The sequence below is a fragment of the Anarhichas minor genome, unplaced genomic scaffold, assembly GCF_050575085.1.
Source record: "Anarhichas minor isolate MPS153535 unplaced genomic scaffold, ASM5057508v1 ptg000002l, whole genome shotgun sequence".
Taxonomy (NCBI): domain Eukaryota; kingdom Metazoa; phylum Chordata; class Actinopteri; order Perciformes; family Anarhichadidae; genus Anarhichas; species Anarhichas minor.
The window spans coordinates 8,493,667-8,516,517 of record NW_027466448.1 but is presented as its reverse complement, the minus strand read 5'-3'; the positions used below and the strand labels follow the sequence as shown (position 1 = coordinate 8,516,517).

General features: G+C 41.1%; 1 protein-coding gene across 1 annotated transcript in view; it reads left to right on the top strand.

The window, feature by feature from the left end:
• The first annotated feature begins 3,690 nt into the window (after positions 1-3,690).
• pdlim5b (PDZ and LIM domain 5b) overlaps positions 3,691-22,851 on the top strand; it is a 33,536-nt gene continuing 14,375 nt past the window's right edge. The window contains exons 1-3 of the mRNA XM_076088601.1: positions 3,691-3,760; positions 8,509-8,614; positions 18,033-18,184. Of these exons, the coding sequence (XP_075944716.1) occupies positions 8,516-8,614; positions 18,033-18,184 (251 nt within the window). The 5' untranslated portion in view covers positions 3,691-3,760; positions 8,509-8,515. The remainder of the gene's footprint in view (positions 3,761-8,508; positions 8,615-18,032; positions 18,185-22,851) is intronic.

Below are 22,851 nucleotides of genomic sequence, written 5' to 3'. Positions count from 1 at the left end.
ATACCCAAATTAAAATGGCTGTAGCTTCTGAACCACTGTGACTATATGCATCAAAAGTGTCAGAAAACCTGTAGGTCATATAGAAACAGAGCAGTGGGCCTTTGGAGTCAGTAAAAATTGAAGATTTTTGTCCGCATAAAATAAAAAAAGTATCTTTCAGTATAAATAACTGCCTGTGGCTGTATCTGTACAGGTAAATGACAGTATAGGGCTGTAACTACACTATCAGTGAACAACTGCCTCAAATTTGAAGAAGATTGGACAAAGTATGACGATTCTACAGTGTTTCTTCCATGAAGAGATCCAGGCGGAGCTCTAAAAGGATATTTGGAGACCCAAATGGACACATGGTAACCAAATGATATTCTGACACACTAAAGGTGTTTCTCCCTTTATATTTTGATATTATATTATTTTCCTTTTATTTTTAGCCTTTGCAAAAACTATATATATATAGACGAAGGCGTGGTATGTAAGTAGCGGACTTACCGTGCGTAATGACGCACGATCGAGTATGAGGGTAGCTCAGTTACGCAAGGTTATACGTTGGTTGACAGCTTATAGAAGTAGAAGATAAGGTTTGTACTTTAAGTACTAGCGTTTTCTGAAGCTACTAGCTCCATGGTAACATCCACTAGCACATTGTTGGGTTTGTAATGTGTCTTATTCCGTCGAAATGCTGCAAGATCCGACTTGCAGCGGTTATGGCGACTTTGGACAGTGTGTGTTTGGGCTCCTTTTGTGAAAAATCCATAAGAAATGAAAGAAAATCGATGATTTCTTTGCAAAGATGAGGGTTTTGGGCATGCTGGGATACTAAACACGGCCATGTTTTGTGACGTAGTTTGCGCAAGCAAGCCGTAGGAACGGAACGGAAGGGGAGGGGATCGAGGACGCCGGCGTCCTCGCGGAGTTGAACAGGCAAAACCCTTGTCAAATAAATGAGATGATACAATGTGATGATCACAAAGACATTTATTTATCATGTGTATGTAAACCTGCATACACAGCAAGAAGCCCAACAGGCTTTCCCACGAGCGTTGGATGTTTCGTCGCTAGGTGTCGCTTTATTTTTGAAGGCTTCAGTGCTTCGTTTGATAGCATTAGCCCACATTCCACACACTGACAGTGTTAAGAAAGTCAGGATTGTACTTGCGCACACATTTAGACTTTTGGGGGGCGGTATGGCACCACTGTCGTCTTCATTTTTCTACCACTACAGTGTAGTGGTTAAATCGTGGAACGTTCATGATTCATTAAATGATGTAACACTGCTGCCCTCTAGTGGTTAAATCGTGTAATGTTTATTACTCATTAAATGATTTAACACTGCTGCCCTCTAGTGGTTAAATCGTGTAATGTTCATGATTCATTAAATTATGTAACACTGCTGCCCTCTAGTGGTTAAATCGTGTAATGTTCATGATTCATTAAATGATGTAACACTGCTGCCCTCTAGTGGTTAAATCGTGTAATGTTCATGATTCATTAAATTATGTAACACTGCTGCCCTCTAGTGGTTAAATCGTGTAATGTTTATGATTCATTAAATTATGTAACACTGCTGCCCTCTAGTGGTTAAATCGTGTAATGTTCATGATTCATTAAATGATGTAACACTGCTGCCCTCTAGTGGTTAAATCGTGTAATGTTTATGATTCATTAAATGATGTAACACTGCTGCCCTCTAGTGGTTAAATCGTGTAATGTTCATGATTCATTAAATGATGTAACACTGCTGCCCTCTAGTGGTTAAATCGTGTAATGTTTATTACTCATTAAATGATTTAACACTGCTGCCCTCTAGTGGTTAAATCATGTAATGTTTATGATTCATTAAATGATTTAACATTGCTGCCCTCTAGTGGTTAAATCATGTAATGTTTATGATTCATTAAATGATTTAACACTGCTGCCCTCTAGTGGTTAAATCATATAATGTTTATGATTCATTAAATGATGTAACACTGATGTAACACTGCTCCGGTCTGTCTTTGTTCATCCTGCATCCTCTGTTCTGTTCTTTAATGTAACGTTACTGGAGCGACCCAGCTGTTAGCAGACTGTTGTGCTAGCAAGCAGGCTCGCTCGCTCGCTGTACCCAGCATGCAGTTCGGCGGTGAAATTTTATAAATGTACAATTATTAGTGTTACAAATTGTTTATGTGTCACAGACTGTTGTGTGCTGTTGTGTTTTTCTCTGTTAAAGAGCATTAGTTGTGGGTTGTGTTATAAAGTTATGACCATGACTAGGGTTCCCTCTCAATACATATAAGACAACTAGCGCTGACTGCTATGTATTAGCAGCAAAGAATACATTTAACTGCCTGTTGAAAGCAGACAGCAATTGGTTTGGCTATGCACCGGTATAATGGTGTGTGAAGAATTCATATCACACGGGAAATTAAAACCGGTATACTGCCCAGCTCTAGTCTTTATTATAGTTTGGACAATTTTGTACCAATATTTGACGGGCCGGATTAAAAAGCCCAACGGCCGTAGTTTGCCCATGCCTGGGCTAGCGGCTAGCTGAGTGTCTTCTTCTGCTTATTGTAGCTTGTTAAACAACTGACTGACGCATTACCGCCACCAGGTGGTGGGAAGCTATATTGTGACTGAGCGTCTCATGGAGAACAGTAATATCTCTGGTGTCTTCAATTGATAACCTATGCGGTCCCGCGGCCCTCGCGGCCCACAGGTGCAAAACTGAAAGTTTTTTGCGGCCCTCTAAGGTGGCGTTCGCGGCCCCATCGTGGGCCGCGGCCCCATGGTTAAGAATCACTGACATAGAGTATGTAAATGTATCTAATCTTACTTTGTAAAACCTTGTTTTTATATTGGTCAGAACTCACAATTTTCAGTCACAGATTTTTCTATTATTTTCATTGGCTTGAGTTGGCTTCATGAAAACCTCCGCCTCAGGCTAGAAGATATGTCTTGGTTAATAGAGAAACAAGACAACAAGAAGAGTGACACATATTTAGGTATGAGCTTGCGGAGGAGAGAATGATAAGTAATAGTCTACACTACTTAGCCTCCGGCCATGACGCCCAGTGGTTAAATCCACAGGATTTGAATGTGAAGCATGTACTATCTTTGCTGACCACTAGAGAGCATACAAACACTGTGCCACTAAAATCTGAGTAAAGCTCGAAACCTGCTATCACAGTAGCTGTAGAATGGGAAAGCAATAAACAAATGACAATGATACACCCAACAATGTTGCAAAACGTTTTACAGAGAAATGGGAGCACACAAAATGCAAAGGGAAAGCGCACAGTGAAATCTTGGAGAGAACACGTGGATACAAATAATTTATGAGGAAATCTGTCAAGTCAATTGTAGCTATATAGCTTTATAGATTTAGTCATTTTTGCACATGTGACCGAGTATCATGCTGAGCTTTATAGCCCCACAACGAAAGGACACTTTCAGTGATCGCTCAACTAAAACTCACCTGTTCTGTCCCAGTCTGACATGCCCAGGCCTGCTGCTGTGTTGCCTTAAATCGACAACCACACACACACATACACGTAAACACACTCACACGCACACACACACTCACACACACACACACACGCACACACACACACACACACACACACACGCGCGCGCGCCGCTGTGAACCCTCCTACCGGCAGCCAGATGGGGCTGGCTTTTATGCGGAAGTTTTAGTTCCGCTCTGTCCAGTTTGACTTCTAAACTGAGAACAGACGGACTACAGTCTCTCTGCACACCGGACCCGGCTTCACAACGCAAGGTGAGTTTATCTGACAAGACCTTTTTAAATAACGAGACAGGTTAAGTCTCCATTTTATTTATCTTACTGCTACATGTGCCCGTTACAAAGTTGTAATTAAAATACCGTAACAGTGTGTGCATCGAAATATTTACAACAACTTCACAACACGTAAAGGAGTTGTTATACTGCTCCTTAACAGTGGCACGTTTGTTTTACAGACAAGCAACAAGTGGGATAAAAGTGCATCAGAATAGTGCACTAATAATGTCTGACATGTGTTTTATGTCACACCCTCTGAGGCAACCAAAGGCACATTAATAAGATTCCGGTTCCGTGAGAACCATGCGGGATTTTACACACTCTAAGAAATGTCCCTAAAAGTAAACACATGACTGAAGAGGACCTGGGTATTAATCACTTTGTCCCAGGATGACAACAACTGAAGCTTATGTTAGATAACTACTCCTAGAAGGTATATGTGGTCTTGACTTGCACACTGAGGTGAAACAATTCAATAATTAGAAAGTAGGCATTTGAAAAGTAGACACTGAATGTAAGAATGGGTCACCCGTTAGAACAAACGTGTAATCAGCCAGTGTACAAAAAGTGTCCCTCTGATACATAAGCCAAAGACATTGAATACATTTTACTGTCAACAGTTTTCTTAAGTTTTTTTCGTGTCTAACAAAAAGTGTACATTGTTATTCATTCATGTGGAATATAACTTTGATATTGACACATAATAATGTAATAGATGTCATCGACAGCGTACTGGTGAGGTACAGTGGGCCTACACACTCTTATTAGAGCATACGCCACTCTGTGAGTCAACATGTCCTGCAATGATGTCACCAGGCAACATTGTCTCATGTAAGAATTGTGAAATGAGCATGACGTCTGAAACTCTCAACAGACAACAGGCGCTTCCCAATATAACTGAAGGCATACCTGAAGGAAACAGCTGTATTCTGACACATGCAGCGCAAAGAGCACTGAGGTCAGGCTAGTGGTGAATGGCACTTATACATTCGACCCTGTCGATCCTTGTTTGACCTTCTTCAGTTAAGAAAGCTTTTCTGCCGTGAGTTTTAATGTTTAAAGAAAGTTTTTCTTATTCAACCACGACTAGGAAGTTTCCCCAAATTTTATATTAACTGTAAATTCAACATGTAAATTCAGTATCATACTATTTGGATAATCTACCTGCTAATTTGATCAAGCAAGTTCAAATAAGTAGATAACTTTGATCCCATTCTGAAAGTGTTGTGTTTTAATCTTGCTTTTGGTGTGAACGTGCTGAAATATTAAGTACAATAATCTGCCGTTATGACAGGAGCTTGAAAGATAAGGCCCGAGTGGAACATTACCCCGAATTATGTCTGAACTAGCGGAAGTGTTGAAGTGATTCCTGCTGATAAAATGCTTGTGCACTGAAAGGTGTGTCTGCTCATGTCTATGCATGATATGATTTGGGATTGCGAAACAAGTTTGAGCATGAGACCTAATGTTTGTTCTTACCATATTAGGAAAAAGAAATGCTTCTGATATGACTTGAGCCTGATCCAGATTTCACCATCAAGCTTTCTGTAGACTGAGATGTGAAATCTAATACTGACAGAGGGTTGTTTTAAACAACGGGAGCATGTCGTCAAGCCGTGACTTTTGTCTCAAAGATCTTTGAATACACCTTAGTCACCTTGAAGAAGGGGACAGCTGTCTTAAATTGGTTGCTTTCTTATTATATACCTGTATTCTGCCCGTGTGCTCGCGTGTGTTTGTGTTTAGTTCGATTGTGAAAGAGTTTTGTATAAATAGTAGAGCTCTGTGATTTGCGCTTTCCAGGTGTTCCCCTCCTTCCTATCGCTTTCACACCCGATTTTATTTCTATCTCCCCACACACCCTTTTTTGGTGGCTCCATTGATGGCCTCTTTAAAGAGCCTGTTCCCCCTCCAGGCGTGATGGAGAAACAGTGTGCGGGCCGACCCTCTGGTTTGATGTGTGTCTGGTACAGTTAACCAGGTGACGGGCTAGAGCAGGTGGTGCTGTGTCCCTGAGGGAATTTGTGACGGCAGCATGACTTACAACCGCAAAATGAAATTGCTCTGAGATGACAAGGCATTATTATTATTCAGGAAAGTATGTTGTCTGGAATATCTCTAACTTTTTTTTTCTTGTGCCCCTTTTGTCAAGGCAGGCATTGACACATTTAATTGCTTAATTTAATAAGTCACATGCACACGTGTTCTTTCAGCCATTGATCGTACTGATGAAGTAACATCCTGTTCACCAAAGCCAGAAATGAAAGAGCAGATTTCTCAAATGTCTGTCATTGGCATTGCAGCTTAAAAGTCATAAGTTCAGCACCAAATGACACCCCTCTGTTCACCACCAGTCCCTCTACTGTCTTCTTGTTCAACAGAAACACCTTTAGTTCATTACATCACAACTACGAGTCTCAGCTTTCCCAGGTTCTCAGTTTCTCTCCACAGTACACAGCCTGAGAGCCACCAACAAAGCACCCGTCTGTGAACAGACGGGTGCACATAGAATTGCAATGCACTGTATGTGACATATGATGAATGTGGGTTAGCCTTTGATGCCATGTTTTCATGTCAACATTCACCCTTCCTGTTGGGCGGGGCAAAGGCGATATATTTCAACATGATTTGTGTTTTTTCTAAACGTGTCCCACAGTCACACTGTCAGCTGGATACTCATACCAGATTAAAGTATTCTGCAAATATGATATACCAATTTCCTCAATCATTAAACTAATAAATGTAATATTATACTAAATCTTAACATGTGACTGTACTTAACCCCAGTCTCGCTTCCAGTAAATAGCTCGCAGCTTCAATCTTTCAAGGGAAAAGGAATGCATGACAGGCAGGGCTTAGACCAGTGAAACTCAATAGTGCATGAAATATTGCTCCGCACCAAATCGTCTTTGTTTGCTGGAACTGTCCTTTTGATTTAAATGCACACATGTATAATCGGGATATGGTATTTCTATCCATCCATGAGGTAATGTGGTGGATGATGATGCATTTAGCCATTGAGATGTTGAAATGCAGAGCAGACCTGCTCTCTAATGAGACGTTGCGTTGGCAGCTGAGCTCTGTCAAGCCTCCGGCCATCCAGGGTGTGTCTGGCCTTTGCCCCAGCAGCACCACCGCTGCCTGAGGGAAAGGCCAACGCTCACTCTGTTAGGGATTAACAGGGGGTTCTAGCAGAATTTAGGAGATATTCTATATCAAGGTTTCAATCTCCTAATCCCGATTTCTCAACTCCAGGAATGAGTGTTAAGGATGGTACAGGTACAGGATGATTCACTACACCACGTCTTACTTGGAAGAGGAAAACCAGAAAAACTGTGTCTTTGCCTTCCAATGCCTGATTTTTTTTAAATGCTTCACTTGTCCCTGGTTTAACTGTTAAACCCCCTGTGTGTTAGTATGGTGTACAGTATCTCCATGAAATCAGATTCCTTCTTAGGCCCTGTCCACATTACTCCGTTTTTACTCCGTATTTGCTACGTTTACACTGAGCGGCCACACTACGCCGGAGTTTTGGAGCACCCTAAACGGAGGAATCTGAAAACTCCGCCGAGGTTGGAGGTATTTGAGAACTCCGGGGTTGCGTTTGCGTGTGGACGGTCGTATACGGATGTGCTTTGCAAAAATTACGCCCACACCCGTGTTCGCTACTGGATTGGTTCTTGGCAACCATGACGTCTCCGTCCCTGATTCGTCACACTCACTATCACGTGACCCGTACCCGGAAGAAAACAAACTGGGCTACCAGCGATTCATTTCAACATGGATAACTAATTGCAATTAATGTAGGTGTGCTCAGTCTGGGTACCTTTTTATTTTTCAAAAGCAGTGTGTTCAGTGAAAAGCCACTCAGATCAAAGGTCCAAAGTGCAGCTCCAGATACGCTGATCTGATTCTTTAAAGGTAAACAAAGGACAGTCAGTACTTCCGTGTTATAAATATCTCTGGCTTCTCCTTCTCTCTTTTCTTAATACGGTGGCTTACTTCTGATTCGCTGGAGGATGTGCATCAACAGCATTCAATGCTTAGTTACTACTAAAAGTTTTTTTCTTTTAAAGTCCAAAATGTTTGGTGACAATAGATGAATGCTTTTACGTTACATTTTTTTTTTTTCAAATGAACATGGTCAAGTGAACTAATCCATTCTGAGGTGTAGCTCTTTGACATCCTGTTGCATTATAAATCCTGCAATGCACACGTCATTAACGGTTATGTCTTACGTCTTTGTTTGCAAGTCCAGCGTACCTGTCCACTATCTACTGTATATGATATATTACAGACTCACTATTACCCTCATTGCAGATGGAATCGGGCCAGGGACCTGCTCTAAAGAGAGCCATGAGCTTCAGTAGAGGACTCTTGATAGACTGTTGTACTTGAATAGATGGCTTGTGACTGTGACAGGAGCCCCAACAGGTCTGGTGAAATGTTATTGGATTGAAAAAAAGAAAATAATGAATATCCTTTACCGTGTTAATAGTTTTCATAGCACACAGTGGTGGACAACAAACAATGGCGTACCTTTTAATCTCATCAGAAGAATGCTCCTATTTGGGTTTAGGTACAGTATGCAGTCATCTTTTCTAAATGCCAGTTGTTGGTTGCACAACAGTTAAATGTAGCGTGATACGCTGTTTGTTTACATCCTCCTTTTCCTGTTATTCTCTTCTCCTCCCTTGTGTAAAAAACATCTCCGCCTCTGTCTCTAGGTGAATCATGAGCAGCAGCTACAGTGTCTCCCTGGCTGGCCCTGCCCCCTGGGGCTTCAGACTGCAAGGAGGGAAGGACTTCTGTATGCCCCTCACCATCTCACGGGTGAGTGAAACACATACACACACAACACCTATGTGGCCTTCACTCCATGACAGTCACCTCTGAGGAATGCTGTCCATGCTCACTATGCCATTCGTCTAGTCAGTGATGAAAGTGTGTGTGTCGTCCATCTCCTGTGTGACACTCATTGCTGGATTTAGCCACCTTTCCTAACAGCTCCTGGCCTCTGTCACTCAGTCCCCCACGTTCATGACCTACCGCCCGTAAAGGCTAGGACTAATTGTCATAATAGTGTTACATAACCGAACCATAACCACAATATCCGTCAATTTTCAAAAACTCCCTTGAAGTTCTCTGACGGTCATTCAGGATACATTTGGAGGATTAAGCTGATGGCTGTTAACGACTGCTGCTGTCATTTCGGTCATTCAGATGAGGGATGGTGCTGAGTGTCCGGGCCTCTCTCCCTGCCGTTAGTCCTGATGCGAAGCACAGGAAACTATGTATACTGGATCTGCTTTTGGAACATCAGAACCTGTCCCTAAACGGCCAAAAAGCCACAGTGGTTCTGTAATAACTATTTGGACTTTGGGCCACATAAACTGAAACTGGGATTGAACTGGCTGACCAGGTCCTGTTGAGTCCTCAGCAGGGAGAAGGACTGCTGGACTGGAGGGCCCACTGATAGGCCTGTTTATGAGACGGGTCCAGCTGTAAGGGCCTTCTGTGCAAAACACTGTGATTGTTGCACAAATTACAAGAAGTCTGTAGTGCAGTTTACTATTAGTCTGTCAAGTCTTTCTCAAGGGTATCGGAAGTGTCTCAATTATATTAACATGGCTTCTTGTCAAAAAGGATTAAAAGAAGACAGCTTGTCTTCTACTAGCGCAGTCTGTACTTTGACGACAACTGTGACTGCTGCAGAATGAGCGGTGTTATTCAGGTCATGCTGCTTCCTGTTATGTAATTGTTATCTCCATGTCATAACCAAGGTCAGTGACTCTGTTTATTTGTTGTTGGCAGGATCAGTTACAGACATTTGAGTGTTTTGTATGGAGTGAAGTGACTTTTCTCAAGAGCAAACATAACCGCAGAGTATAAAAAAGGGCTGCATGGCTGCTCAGACTATTTTTATGCCTTGCCACTTTGATAATAAGGGAATGAAGGACGTTATGTTGTCATTGTGGTATGTAGCTGTCAGTAGACATCTTGTTGTTATATCACTAAACAATACGCAAATAAAGCACCTCAGCCCTTATCACCTGATTAGATGTGGGAGCAAGTTTTATCTGTAAGAATAGATTTAAATAGAAAACCTTGAAGTATTTCCGTAGAGGAAGAGGAAACCAAAATCAGTATCAGATTGGCCATTTTGCCTCTGTTGCCCTTTCAGTTTTGGCATTGGCTGTTAAAGAAACACAGGACCAACATCTGCTTAAAATCCCCTCCACTTTCAGCAGCTCAATGTAGTTTCACTAGGAATCCTTAAGGGTCCGCAAATACAAGAGTGCACTGACCCAAATTTCCCACATTATTTTTACTATTTAGACTTGAATATGTACTAATTTTCATAACAGGTAAGACAATGGTTTTTGAGTTAATATGGTGAAATATTCTTACTACACTACATAAAACCCACTTGAAAAATGTGAAGCAGATGGTCACCTGACACCTGATTGTGATATTTGTAGGTATGTGCCAACATGTTATGTTTTTGCTAGTTTAAAATAAAAGAAAGGCAGGTGAGTTTTGAAGAATGTCCAAAAAGCCGAAGCCTTGAATCTGTTAAAATCATTCATGTAATGTGCTAGTTTTTGATTAATTCTTTCCACTAACGCGTTGAATACACCTCCTGCGTCCACCAGCAGTCCTGTGTGGAGTCATCAGTGGTTTGGAGCATGCCTCGGTACTGCTGAGCCAAACAACATGACTCTCACAGCTTTTCGCTCCATTGCGTTCTTGGTTAGTGTCATTCCTGTGACATATTTTCATCCCAGCGCATGACCAGTGAATGGCACCATAAATGGCTTAGGTCTCTTGTTGTTGTCCCGGCGCCAGGAATAAGCCCCCCTTTTGTCTATTTATCTCCCAAATCCCAATGTCACATAGGGCACAGCCAACAGAACGCATCCTGGACATGCGCTCTTTGTAGTAAAGCTAAAAGGTTTACACATTTTCATACATGCATTTCCTTAAAACTGATAGATTGTATCTGTAATCTAAGTTACAAATTGTATTGACAAAGGGAGGAGTATGTGAGTAGAATGTACATATATGGAAACATCTACCAACAGCTTAACAATTACTTCAGTTCATTCATTAGCTGAGCGACGAGGAAATTGTTTCGATCATTTGCTTGTTTTAAGGTTCATTAGAGACCCACAAAGCTAATTAGACCGACTTTGCAGGAAAGAATATTCGTTCACATTAAAGCTTTTATTTATTTAGTGTACTGTAAGGATGACTTATGAAGAAGGTCCCCAGTTATGTTCTCTCCGTCATCATCCGCGGTTATTACAGCTCCTTTTTTAGGCATTTCTTGACAGGTTTCCGCACGGGAAAGACTTCAGTTATGTTTACATTGCTTATGAAACAGCAGAACACGTCTAGTCAAAAGACAAAGCACAACACTAGAGTGGCTCACATCTATTCACACACAGTCATTTGAGTTCAGTTGAGAAACAGTTTGGCCCTTATTCTAAAAACAATATATTATGTAAGAATAGTTCATCACAACTAAACCTAAAGAATAACTGGTTACAAAAGGTCAGCTGGGGCTCAGCACAGAAAAATGCCCCCCCCCCCTTTTCCCGTTGACCCCTCACTTCCCCTCCTCGTCTTTTGTGTCCTTTGGATTGTTGTTTTTAGTGGCATGCGATACTTTGAGTGAACGTTATACGAACTCATTTTAGCTCTGTGTTTGCAGCGGGCTTTAGGCTTCCAGGTTTGTTCTTTTTCAAGCACCCCCATTATGTGTTAATATATTGAGGCTACTTTCACTCTCAAAGAAGAGGAATGTGATGAAGTGTATCTGGGCAACCGCGATCAACATCAGGGCTAAAAGGTATTCTTTGTGCATTCATTTTAAGAGAGGAGGATCCAATAGAGGCCCTCGTTGGCTAGCTGGGAAATATTATTAGCTCAATAAATAATAATAGATAGATAGATAGATATGTACTTTATTCATCCCCAGGGGGAAATTTGTATGTTACAGCAGCAAGACACACCAAGAAGCAAAGTAGGAGAGTAACCAAAAATAATAAGTATTAAAAAATGCACAATATATACAATAGAATAACGGAGTAGGACAAATTAAGTATCAGAATATAGAATATATAAGATAAAACAAAAATGCACAGTATATACAATGAAATAGAATAGTGTTAAATTAACTAACTAGGTGAAAATTAACTAACTAGGTGAAAAAAAATATATAATGTTATATATATTATAATATATAATAGTCAATGTAGTTAATTATTAGAGCTAAGTGAACCAAAACCTTCATGAGATGTGCTTGGTGGGTTTCCAATGAGAAACCGAGACAGCTGTTCAGTTTGAAACACCCTCTACTACGCTGATTGATCTGATTTGTAAACATATTACTTTCTCACCAGTCGTTCACTATGTTGCTGTGTACATCCAGCATGTGCTAAACTTAAAAGGTTGACCAAAACTGCACTTTAATACTCTCTACGCAAACAAGTCCGGATTTCGTTTGGGAACATTTAACAGCTCAAAACCATGTTGTATTGTTTCTGACACCTTATTGTGCATTTACATCCACATGCAAACCAAAAGACACCATTTGGATGTGCTTTGACTGAATAGGTTGCACAGTCCGGTTATTTGAATAGTAAGAAAGGGTTAATGTTCAGTCTTAGATGTTACGACGGTATGTGAGAAGCAAGTGCGAGAGTGCAAAGAAATAGAATCGCTGCAATTAGAGGAAATCTGGCCGTTTCTTTGTCATTGATTTACTGTTAACTCTGCACGAGGTTTGTGTGTTGTGCAACTCATTGGATAAAGAATAATCTCCCCTGAGAGAGAGACGTAACTTGGTTCAGCTCAGATCCAGAAGAAATAAAACCAGGCAGTGAAAAAACTCCCCTGGCATTTCAGGAAACTATTGAGACAGATAACTTGTGGCCTGTGCTGCATAGCTGTCATACAGTTTGTCTGTATTTTTTATCTGCCTCTTGTATTAAAGTCTTTTTTACATGGAAACTGAAATTCAATCGAAACCAGTGAAGTTCATCCCGTATTTCATAGCCTTGCGAGTATGCGCTTCACAAGGCATATTTAATAATCCATGATTTCATGCAGGGTCATAAAGATGTGTTCAGGTTACATATGGGTTTAGTAGAAAACAGTTATCTGAAGTTTGTGTTTGATCCCAGTATGATCTCCCTGGTGTCTGTCTGGAGCTGTATTGAGGACATCTGCTTTCGATCTCCCTAATGCTATATGGCAGAGCTATAAAGAATAACCAAGCCGTCTCTTCATCTTGATTTTGATTACTCACACTATTTTAAAGGTATTTTAAGCAACAATCTTTCTCTCCGTTTGAGAGGAGAGAGGAATGAGCCCATATGCTGTAAATCCAAAGACACTATGGGCCACTGCACATGATCCTTCTTCACTATCGTCACTATGTTTTAAAGTCCGTCTGATTTAAAGACATCACCGACAGTGATAGTCACTCATGCATAATAACAGGCATCCAATCTTATAAAGCATTGTAAAGTGCTTTGCACGGCTCTCTGGATTGCAACATGAATGCAATCCATTTAACATTTACCACAGTCGCACAATCATCATGTGCCATCGGGCACGTGTTGTGTTATTGTACCTGTGTTGAACCTGTGTTGTCAGCTTTCAAAAAGCAGATGAACTGTATATTCAGCATATAATGGCGTGGTAGTCTTTTTGTGTCAGTCCAGTTAAAACATTATATAGCCAGAACATTTCACCACTTAAATCATTGTGCTGTTTGGCTGAATCCAAAAAAAAAAGCCCAATTTAAACCCCACAGGAGAGTCGAATGAATCACGGACGCAGGTGGAAACCAGCACTTGCACTTGGCTCAAGCCCCAACACCGACTAAAGGCCTTTTCATATCATCTGCCTCGGCAGCGCTAGTCAGCCGGGTTTGCTTCTGACCTGACTAAAGAGCATTCAGTATTCAGTATTCAGTGAGGGGTTGGTACTGCTTTGTGTTGTTTTGTTTGCGTTGTCATGGCGATTTGACCAAAGAGCTCGTGCGTAGCTCGTGTTTTTCAGCCGCCGGATTGATGCAGTCAGAGACTGGGATCAAACCATGACAACCACGGGTCCACCTCCGCTCAAGTGCCCTTAATTGCGATGTTTGGCTTGGAGCTCTTGCCGTTTGGTCGCCTCCCAACTGCTGTATTCCACTTCTGATCTCTCCGCCTCTTTATTGTTTGAGTAGTTCATGCAAGGTGTTGCAGGTGTGCAAGCGTTAAAAAGAAGACAATAAACTGTACTTTATGGCTTTTGCTTGTGCTAGCCCAGCAGGTTGCAGCGCGCTGTACTCTCCAATGTTCTCTTCACAGATTCATCCCAGAGATTCCGCAACGTAAACTCTTTCTCTTTAATGAACTTTACAGGTTGAATGTACAGTCCTGCCAGTTCCGTGAGTCAATCTGCTTTAGCCTTGTGTGTTTGTGATGACCTAATGTTAGGCCCAAGTCTTTTCCATATAAGGTCCTCTATCTTAGTCTACCCTATACAGACATGACATGCTTCTCACAGGCCTTCAGCCTTCACCACAAGACACTTCCTGTAACATGACTTCTCAAGAGGGAAATGACTACAGCCCTCTTCCTTACTCAGTCATTTCACTGAAGTCAGGAAGTTGCACCAGCATGTAAGGTGATTAGTATCCCAGTAGTGCTGAAGTGTTCTCTCATATATGTTACCTTAAGTGTGTTTGGCTTCTTCTCCCATGTAGAGGTTTGTGTGGAATTTAAAATGTTTAACGAAACACCGTAAATCAGCGGTTTGAAAGTACAGCATTGATCTGAAGAATTCCAGTATAATAGGAGGTTTGGCAGCAGCCTACACTGAACAGAGACCATCTCTAGAGAGGCACTGTAGGTCATAGATTCTGCCGTATCAACTACTTAACAAAGCTGCTTTCTCTCCAAACAGAATCTCTGTCTTTTTTTCACCAATAATGTCTCTTAGTTATTCATTTATTGCCTTACTGCGGATAAGTTGATTACTGAGTAAACATCTAAATCTTAACAGATTTTGGGGACGAACCAATTTTGTTTTCAGCTTTTATGACTGTTTTTGATTACGGCTGTACAATAGATGAATTGAAGACACATGGACGCAATGGACTGTTTTTTAGGCTTCTGCTCCTCTTTTTATAGTGACGTCCGGTACCAAATCCCTCTAAAATGTCTCTTCCTCTCTTAAAAATTATTAATGTGAATACGCTATTCCTCCAGAAAGACATTTTTTACCAGCAATAAATAAAAGAGGCTGTTTAGCTCGTAATATCATAATATCCACTGAGGATTTGTCTTAAGCATTTAGATAAATCTCCCAAGTATTGAGCAACATGCTGTATTCACGCTACATTTGTAGGAGCAGAGGAACATGTGTTGTTTGGAAGAACCAGTCATTACCAGTAACTGCACTGCAGTAAAATCAGCAGCGTGGAGAGGACCACAGCAGCACAGCAGCCACACCATTATGTGGCTGAAATCCCATTCATGTAAGCACAGTTGGAAGAGACACGTCATTCAATTGGAGACGTCCTTCTTCTTTTTACTTTTTAAATTCAACTTTTTGACTCGTGGGAAACTGCCTTGGATGACGTCTTTTATTTTTTTGGACAGTATTTGTTGCTGAAACATCCTCTTCTCTCCTGAGAGAGCTGGAGTAGAATATCCAAAAGTTCCAGTTCATTACTTATCTTCTCTTCGTCACGAGTGCTTCAGACCTCTCTTGTATTATATTTATAGACTGTGGATGCCAGACATTCCTACTGTAACATCTATTTGCTTTGTATCCATGTGAGAAAGACAGTGTTTGACTGAAAGAAGTTGGGATTCATAAAGTGCTCTCTGTTCACCGCAGACTACAGCATTTAACATTGTTAACCGCATATAAAACCATATTTTTTTGTGAGAATGTTACAGGAGTCTTCTCCTCTCTTCGTGTCTGGAAATAGTGTTTGAGGAGTTGCCATATATAGAGCTGTATAGTATCTTTTTTCACATCCCTACAAGGAGAGACCTCTCTCTCTCTCTTCCTCTCTAACAAACGCACACACAGAGGGAGACACGGGGAGATTGAGAGAGAAGACTCCGTGTTCATTCGTCAATCCAGCAGCTCATTTTCTGCCATTGACCTCTGGAGCTGTCTACTAGAAGAGGCAGCAAATGCCAGTGATCTCTGAAGAGTGCTTACACTCTTGCGTTTAGGAGTAATGAGTTATTTTATTGAAAGTAAATGAGTCAGGACGGACTCACGTGGCAGGTGTGTCTATGAGTCTGTGAGTGAGTCAGTTGAAGCTGTGCTCATGCCTGCGTTGTGAGTACCCTGCCCTTCTGTGAGCAACACTTAGCATGTGGCTCCACTATAGGTTTCCTGGACGTCGGTATGCATACATCAGCCTCAGCTATGCATTCTACACTTCCTGCTACTGATCTACTTGATAATGACACAAGGAAAGCACGGCTCCAGAAAAAATGTGGCGGTCACCGCCACTGTCACTTCCTCATTCTTTCTCCCCCTCTCTCCCGTCCGCTCCCCCCCCCCCAATTCATTATGCATGTTAACACAATGGCACATTCTTTACGTCTCATTGGCTCTTTTTTTAAAGCGAAGGAGGAAGTCTTTTTAGAGTTAGCTAACCTGAATACACAGGAAATACCTTGAGTTTGTCTCCCTGACTGAAGGCCGGCTCTTTATAAATAACTACTTACAAATGTGTGTGACTGAAAAGTGGAAGGTCTTTTGGATGCATTTAAATTGTATAGGTTCATAGAAATGACTCGTTGATGACACACTCGAAAGAGTTGACGGATGAAATCACTGCCCTGCCATCATGCTTCATGCCCTCTTCATTATACCCTTCTGTCTCTCAACACATTCATCTCACCTGAGCTGCCACCTCATATTCACCAGTGTGCTTCCCATGTCCTTATTTAAAGTATTTAGTAGGTTCACTTCACACTGCTGGGAGATGACATGGAGATATGACCCCAACAAAAGCAGCATAATATAATAAACACACAGAGTTCTGTTCCAGCAGGTTACAGGTTTTTGAGTGCGCTCACTGGTCAAACACCACACCTGGTAGAGAGTCACCCCAGCGTCATGGTTTTAATAAGTTGCTTCCTGCGTGTGCAATGCAAGTCTCAGCATGGTGAAAAGGGATAGAAGACCTGATAAACCTTAATCTTACCGTACGCTGCTCCCTGGTAGAAAGACAGTTGTCGACATTTAAGCTTTTAAGCCCTCGCCTCCACAGTTGCAGTCAAAACTACGAAGTATTAACTTGTTCTACCTCTCAAAATGAGGAGGCTTTTTACTTTTCCCATATTAAAAGTATTAAGCTTTTCCTCACTTTCATTTGCTTTGGAAAATACTTAAAACTCAGGTTTCTGTTTAATTTGTAATACATTTATAGAGTTTGCAATACATAGATAACAGTTTACTCAATATACAAAGACTAAGAGCGTGTGATCAAACAAAACAGTTTACTGATTGGGAGGCTGGCTTGGGACAAGAGGTGGAGCCAAATACATTAAGCTCCCAAAGGTAAACCAGCTTCAGAGCAAACAAACTGCACCTTTCAACACCACAATAACAGATGAAGCACACTGCAAAGGAAACCCTGCGTGGCTTCAAGTCTCTGAATTTCGTTAAGACACCCAGCAAAAGCAGTGGGTGTGTGGCCCCCTTACAAAATCTAAAGGGGAGATCTGAAGATTACCAAAACTAATATTTATTCTGACATCGTGAAAGCTGCAAATCTGGGAGAACGACACCACGTGATGCCGCAATCAGTGGTGCTCTTTCAAAGTGCTGAATACAGCACATACATATGTGTCAATGAGAAATATTCAGTTTAATGTGACGTGTGATTGGCCCACAGCAGCTACAACCCAATCTGTGGTGTGGTGCACAGCAGGCTGAGATGCCACCAAAGTGTCAGACAGTATGGCTGTACACGCCTGTGGTGTCAGAGAAAAGTAAATATGGTGGTGGTGCCTTTATAGGCAACTGAATGCTTCTATATGATAGGTGTCAAATGAAGTACTCTATTGGTATCTTTGTCACTTTAAGAGTACTGGTGTTGGAACTGGTATTGTCACTTTTTAAATGATACCCAGCCCTTGTGAATACTCTTTGGTTGGTGCAAATAGGTCAATGGTGAGCTTCTTTTAAACAAAAATGTCTTTGTGTTTCATTGCAGCTGACTGATGGAGGCAAAGCAGCCAGAGCCAATATGAGTGTTGGAGACGTCATTCTGTCCATTAATGGCGTTTCCACAAACGGCATGAATCACCTCGAGGCCCAAAACAAGATTAAGGCCTGCACGGGCAATCTCAGCCTTAATCTACAGAGGTAACAGGTGCACACATGCATGCACGCATGAGCACACATTCTCTATCTATGGATTTCCTCACTCAGCAATGGAATGCATGCTTTGTTGATTTTGCCAACCAGTGTGTATTTACTGTAAGCCTGTTTAAAGATCCAAGAGTTTCCCTAGTGTAGTATGTATTTGAAGATACTTTTCACATTATTATTATTGAACAGACTAACAAAGATATCTGTTTGAATGTCATGTTTGGTTTATTTGTGCTTCTTAATATTTGAACCAGATAAACTCCCATTGTGCTAATCTAACAGTGTTTATGCCACAGCGGATGCTACTGTAGCTACAGGAAGTTTGGAATGTTAAAAAGACTGAATGAATTAAGCTTGACGTTTCTTGCAGGGTTTATGTATCTTGTCATTTCCATTATAGTTGGACAACTTTGGCATTGGAATCATAGTGATTCCTTTGTGTTCTGAAAAGTTCATTTTTAGACAAAGCAATAGTACAGTTTACAGTGTAGCATCACACGTTAGACTAGATGAAGCACATTTAATGTAAATCAATAGAATTGAGTTAAGTTCCAGTTACACTGTGGGACCAAGATATTATCATTGGATCTCCAGTAACGGCATGTGTAGACTCAAATGCCTCATCCGAAACTGACTGCATATAATGCTACACAGCACACACACATTTATATTATTGCTTATTTTATGACGGTGAGGTTCTTTATGGCACATAATCTGTAAAAGATCAGTTTTTGTTTGGTCAAGCTGAGTTCATCAACTGCTCCTCTGCTTCTCCCGTTAGACAAAAAGAAGACCCTGGTATTCTGGGGCCTTTGAGTGTATTAAAGCTGTAGTGCAGTGCGGGGAGCACTTCACATGAAAGCCCCCTTATATAGCGCTCCATTAAGCCGTAATACGTGCTTCAAAGAAAGGAAAACAGGGTTTCAACTGAGGTTGCCGTTAAATTTGTCCACTAAGGAAACGTTTCAGGCCAAACTACTTATATATAGTCCATGCACAGGAAGGTCCTGAGTTGGTTTTGGAGAACAAGAAATACTTCAAACTTAACACTACTTTTCAGAGGCAGCGGTGCATGTCCGAGATCAGTTCACTTAGCTCAGAACTTGCTACAAAGCGCAACAAGCTGTGCATTCATTTTTTCTTGAAGATCCCTTTTAATGAATTTTAGCCAAACATTTCCTGCAGCCAAGCAAAAAGTTTAGCGTCGAACAAAAATATATAGAGGCGAAGCACACACACACACTCCAAGCTGCAAAACATGTTGACAGAAATAGTCAAAGCCTGGTTTGCATGTCCTGTCATTCCATCACCACATCAGAAGAGAAAGAAGCCTATTTGCTCTAAACGTGGGAAAATAGTCCTAAAATAGCCCTGTCCCACAGCTGCATGTAATCTACTGTGGGTAATAATGGCTGCACAATGAAACTTCAAACATTCTGGCCTCACAGGGCATGCTACTACAATTAAAATCACCCTGTAAACAAGAAAGGTTTCCTTGTTACAAATGATACATGATTATAGTGTGCTTCATTTTTGGCTGCATTTTTAGAGGATGGTCTGCATGATGTTGATACGGCATTTCTTTATTCAGTGACACAGAAAGAAGAAAGAACACCGTACTGTGTGTAAACACGTCTCATTTCTGTATTCAAATGATTTAAAATGGGTACTTTTTACTTGGGATTTGAGAGTTCAATTTATTATATTACTATTAGAAGGTTGAAGAAAGTGAACAGTCGCAGTTACTATTATGCTTTTGATCTTCTAAAAATCTAAAGCTCAACACATGTATTACTTTCAAAACACTATTTAACTAGACTAATTCTCTCTGACATGCACCACTTTCTCCATCCATGTTCTCACAGTTGATTTATGGTTTTGATGTCCACTGATAAGACTATTTTTTATCATAATAACATTCCAAAAGAAGATTAATGTGACGACAGTGTCGTACCATTATGTCACTTTGTCATAGTTCACATTCTTTGGGCAGCTCCCTAAAAAAACACTCTATGATGCAGTTGTGTAAAAAAAAAATACACAACAGCCCTACGTGACCTTTTTAGCTCATCTATTTGAATAAGATCTTAAACAGAACACGTGTATCGGCTGTATGCACACTAATGTGCATAGCTGCATGCACTGATTTCACTATCAAAGGCTAGGTCATGAGATCTGCTTTAACACACTGGAAAGAATTATGTAAGATGATAACACCTACAGTTGTACATTAACTAGTTTTCATAACATAGATGTGGTTATAAAGTAACTGTCATACACAATCACATACAATATTTCCAATAGCTAGAAATGTTGAACAACAAAAAAACATCTGTTACGTCCCTTAGATGCCTAAAAGGGGAACGTAACAACATCTAAATGACATGTTAGTATTGCATACTACTCAATCATTCTGTATGTTGTCTAGCCCAAAATGCACTAACAGTCATGGCTAGTTATGTCCTTGCTGCTATAGAGGGGAAACATGTTTTCAGAGATGAAATGGACTTGGGGTTTGAAAGTACTCTCCTCATCCTGTCGTCAACTGTCAAAATGAATCTGAATGTGCAAAGAGCTGTTATGTATTTTGTGACACAAGGAGAAAAAAAAAACAGGTTTTCCTTTTCAACATTGTGGTCTCAGAAAACATGTCAAAACATAGTCCAGTACTTTCCATTAACAGAACAGACTGGTTGACCAAAAGTTTCCTTTTGGGAGTGGGTTACACTTCAGAAATGACCATCTCACACACACACACACACACACACACACACACAGTCCTTCATTCCACACGATAACATCTACCTCAGCAGATCATGCTCCATGTATACAGTCCGTTCTGAGTTTTAAGCTTGTGATAGTGATTTGATCAAAACATGTTTTCTGATTATACATCTCCTGATGTATACTTGATATGACCGCTGAATTACTTTTTGTTCCACTCTCATGGAAATCTTGTTGCTGAGAAGCTGACAGTACATACACAAGGCGGCTGTGGGAAGTAGCCTTAGGAAAGTATGATAATTGATGTTTATTTATTGACATTGAAATATGCAGTGCAGCGCAAAAAAAGCACCACAGAGGTTGTGGCTGGCTGCACCTGGTTCCAAAACCTCAAAGATAAAACATATCAACACTGCTATAGCTCTGCGAGCCCGCCATCTTCCGATGCTTTACACACAAATTCAAGTCGGCTCCCACAGCATGAGAGCGTTTCATTCAGGTTTTGTGTGTTTTTCCCTTTGTGTGCTTCAAACACATGCTGTTTCTGGAGTAAAAAAGGACGACGTAACGCTTTTCTTAAGTATGTTAACTGTTATATCAATCTATCAGATGAAATGCTGCCTGGCAGATCGTTAATGTTCATTCTCTAGAATTCACTAGATGAACGGTGGAAATGAAATACATCAACATAACATTGATCTTTTAGACATCCTCTTAGCCTCGTTATACTTCTCTTATTTTGATTACACAACCCCCTTTCTTCTAGCTTAAGATTTGATTTACCAAAACTGCAACCTTGTTTTAAACACACCTGTTGGACGTCCCCACACGCAGACACTGCTGTAGCAAAATCTTATACAGGATTATTTTTTTGCCCACAGGCCACTTACTGTAATCACAAGGCAGCTAGGCGGCTGCATCTACAGATATGCTCATACATGGCTAATGTTCTCCCAGCAAGTCTTATGAAATGGTTATAACAGGGTGAAGTGGAGGACAGCTCAATTGCAGCCCAGAGCCCCTATGACTCCTGGTTGTCTTAGCCAGATGTGGTATGGTGGTCGGAAGAAAAGTAAGAAAGGATAGACGCTTGTTATTGCATTGCTTGGATCTACATTAAATAAATGTATTAACTAGAGGTGCAGTTTATTCTTTTGTGGTTTTGCTGCAACCAGAGAACTGGCCTTGAGGAGAACTCCCCTCATTTCCCTGCTTGCTTTATTCGTCGATCTGATCTGGATGCTCGTTTGATTGCTAAATGCAATTGAATTCAAGTTGTAATAGCTTTTCTCTTGTCCTGTGGTTCACTTTTATTCCACCGTTTGTTTGTGAAGACGAGCACACATGACCAGAGAGTTATCACTCACACAGTGAAGTGCTCTAGAGGGTCCTGACAAGGCACACGGAAATAAATGGTGTGAATGTCCTCCGTCACGATGATGCATGTGACTGCTGATATGGACCAGTGCACGTGGTCCCTACTTGACACGTGTACAGACACATTAGACACGGGCAAGTATCCAGGCAACTGACAGCAGCAACAGGCTGTCCAGTTGCACGATAAGCGTTAAGTCCGGTAAAGTTGGCACTGTTGCAGTTTTAAAAACGCTGTCCCCTTCTTGTTGTGACTCTTTCCAAAGAAATATCCTCATAAGCTTTACATAAAAGCACAAACGTCCCTCTCCGGGATGCTCATTTTTGATGAAATATGAGGGAGCGGTGGGAAGAGGGGGAGGATGGAGAGATGGGAGAGAGGCCATGTGCCAGACACAAGCTGTGAGTTTTGCCACTGAGCGGATAGGCTGGCTGCACAGGCGAACACATGTGTTCAGAAAAGAATATTATTTTCCACACCCGCTTATTCCACATCTCTCTGTTGGAGTTTTTGTGTTGCTTTCCCATGTGTTTTTTCTCTACTTCTTGTTTTCCTTCTTCTC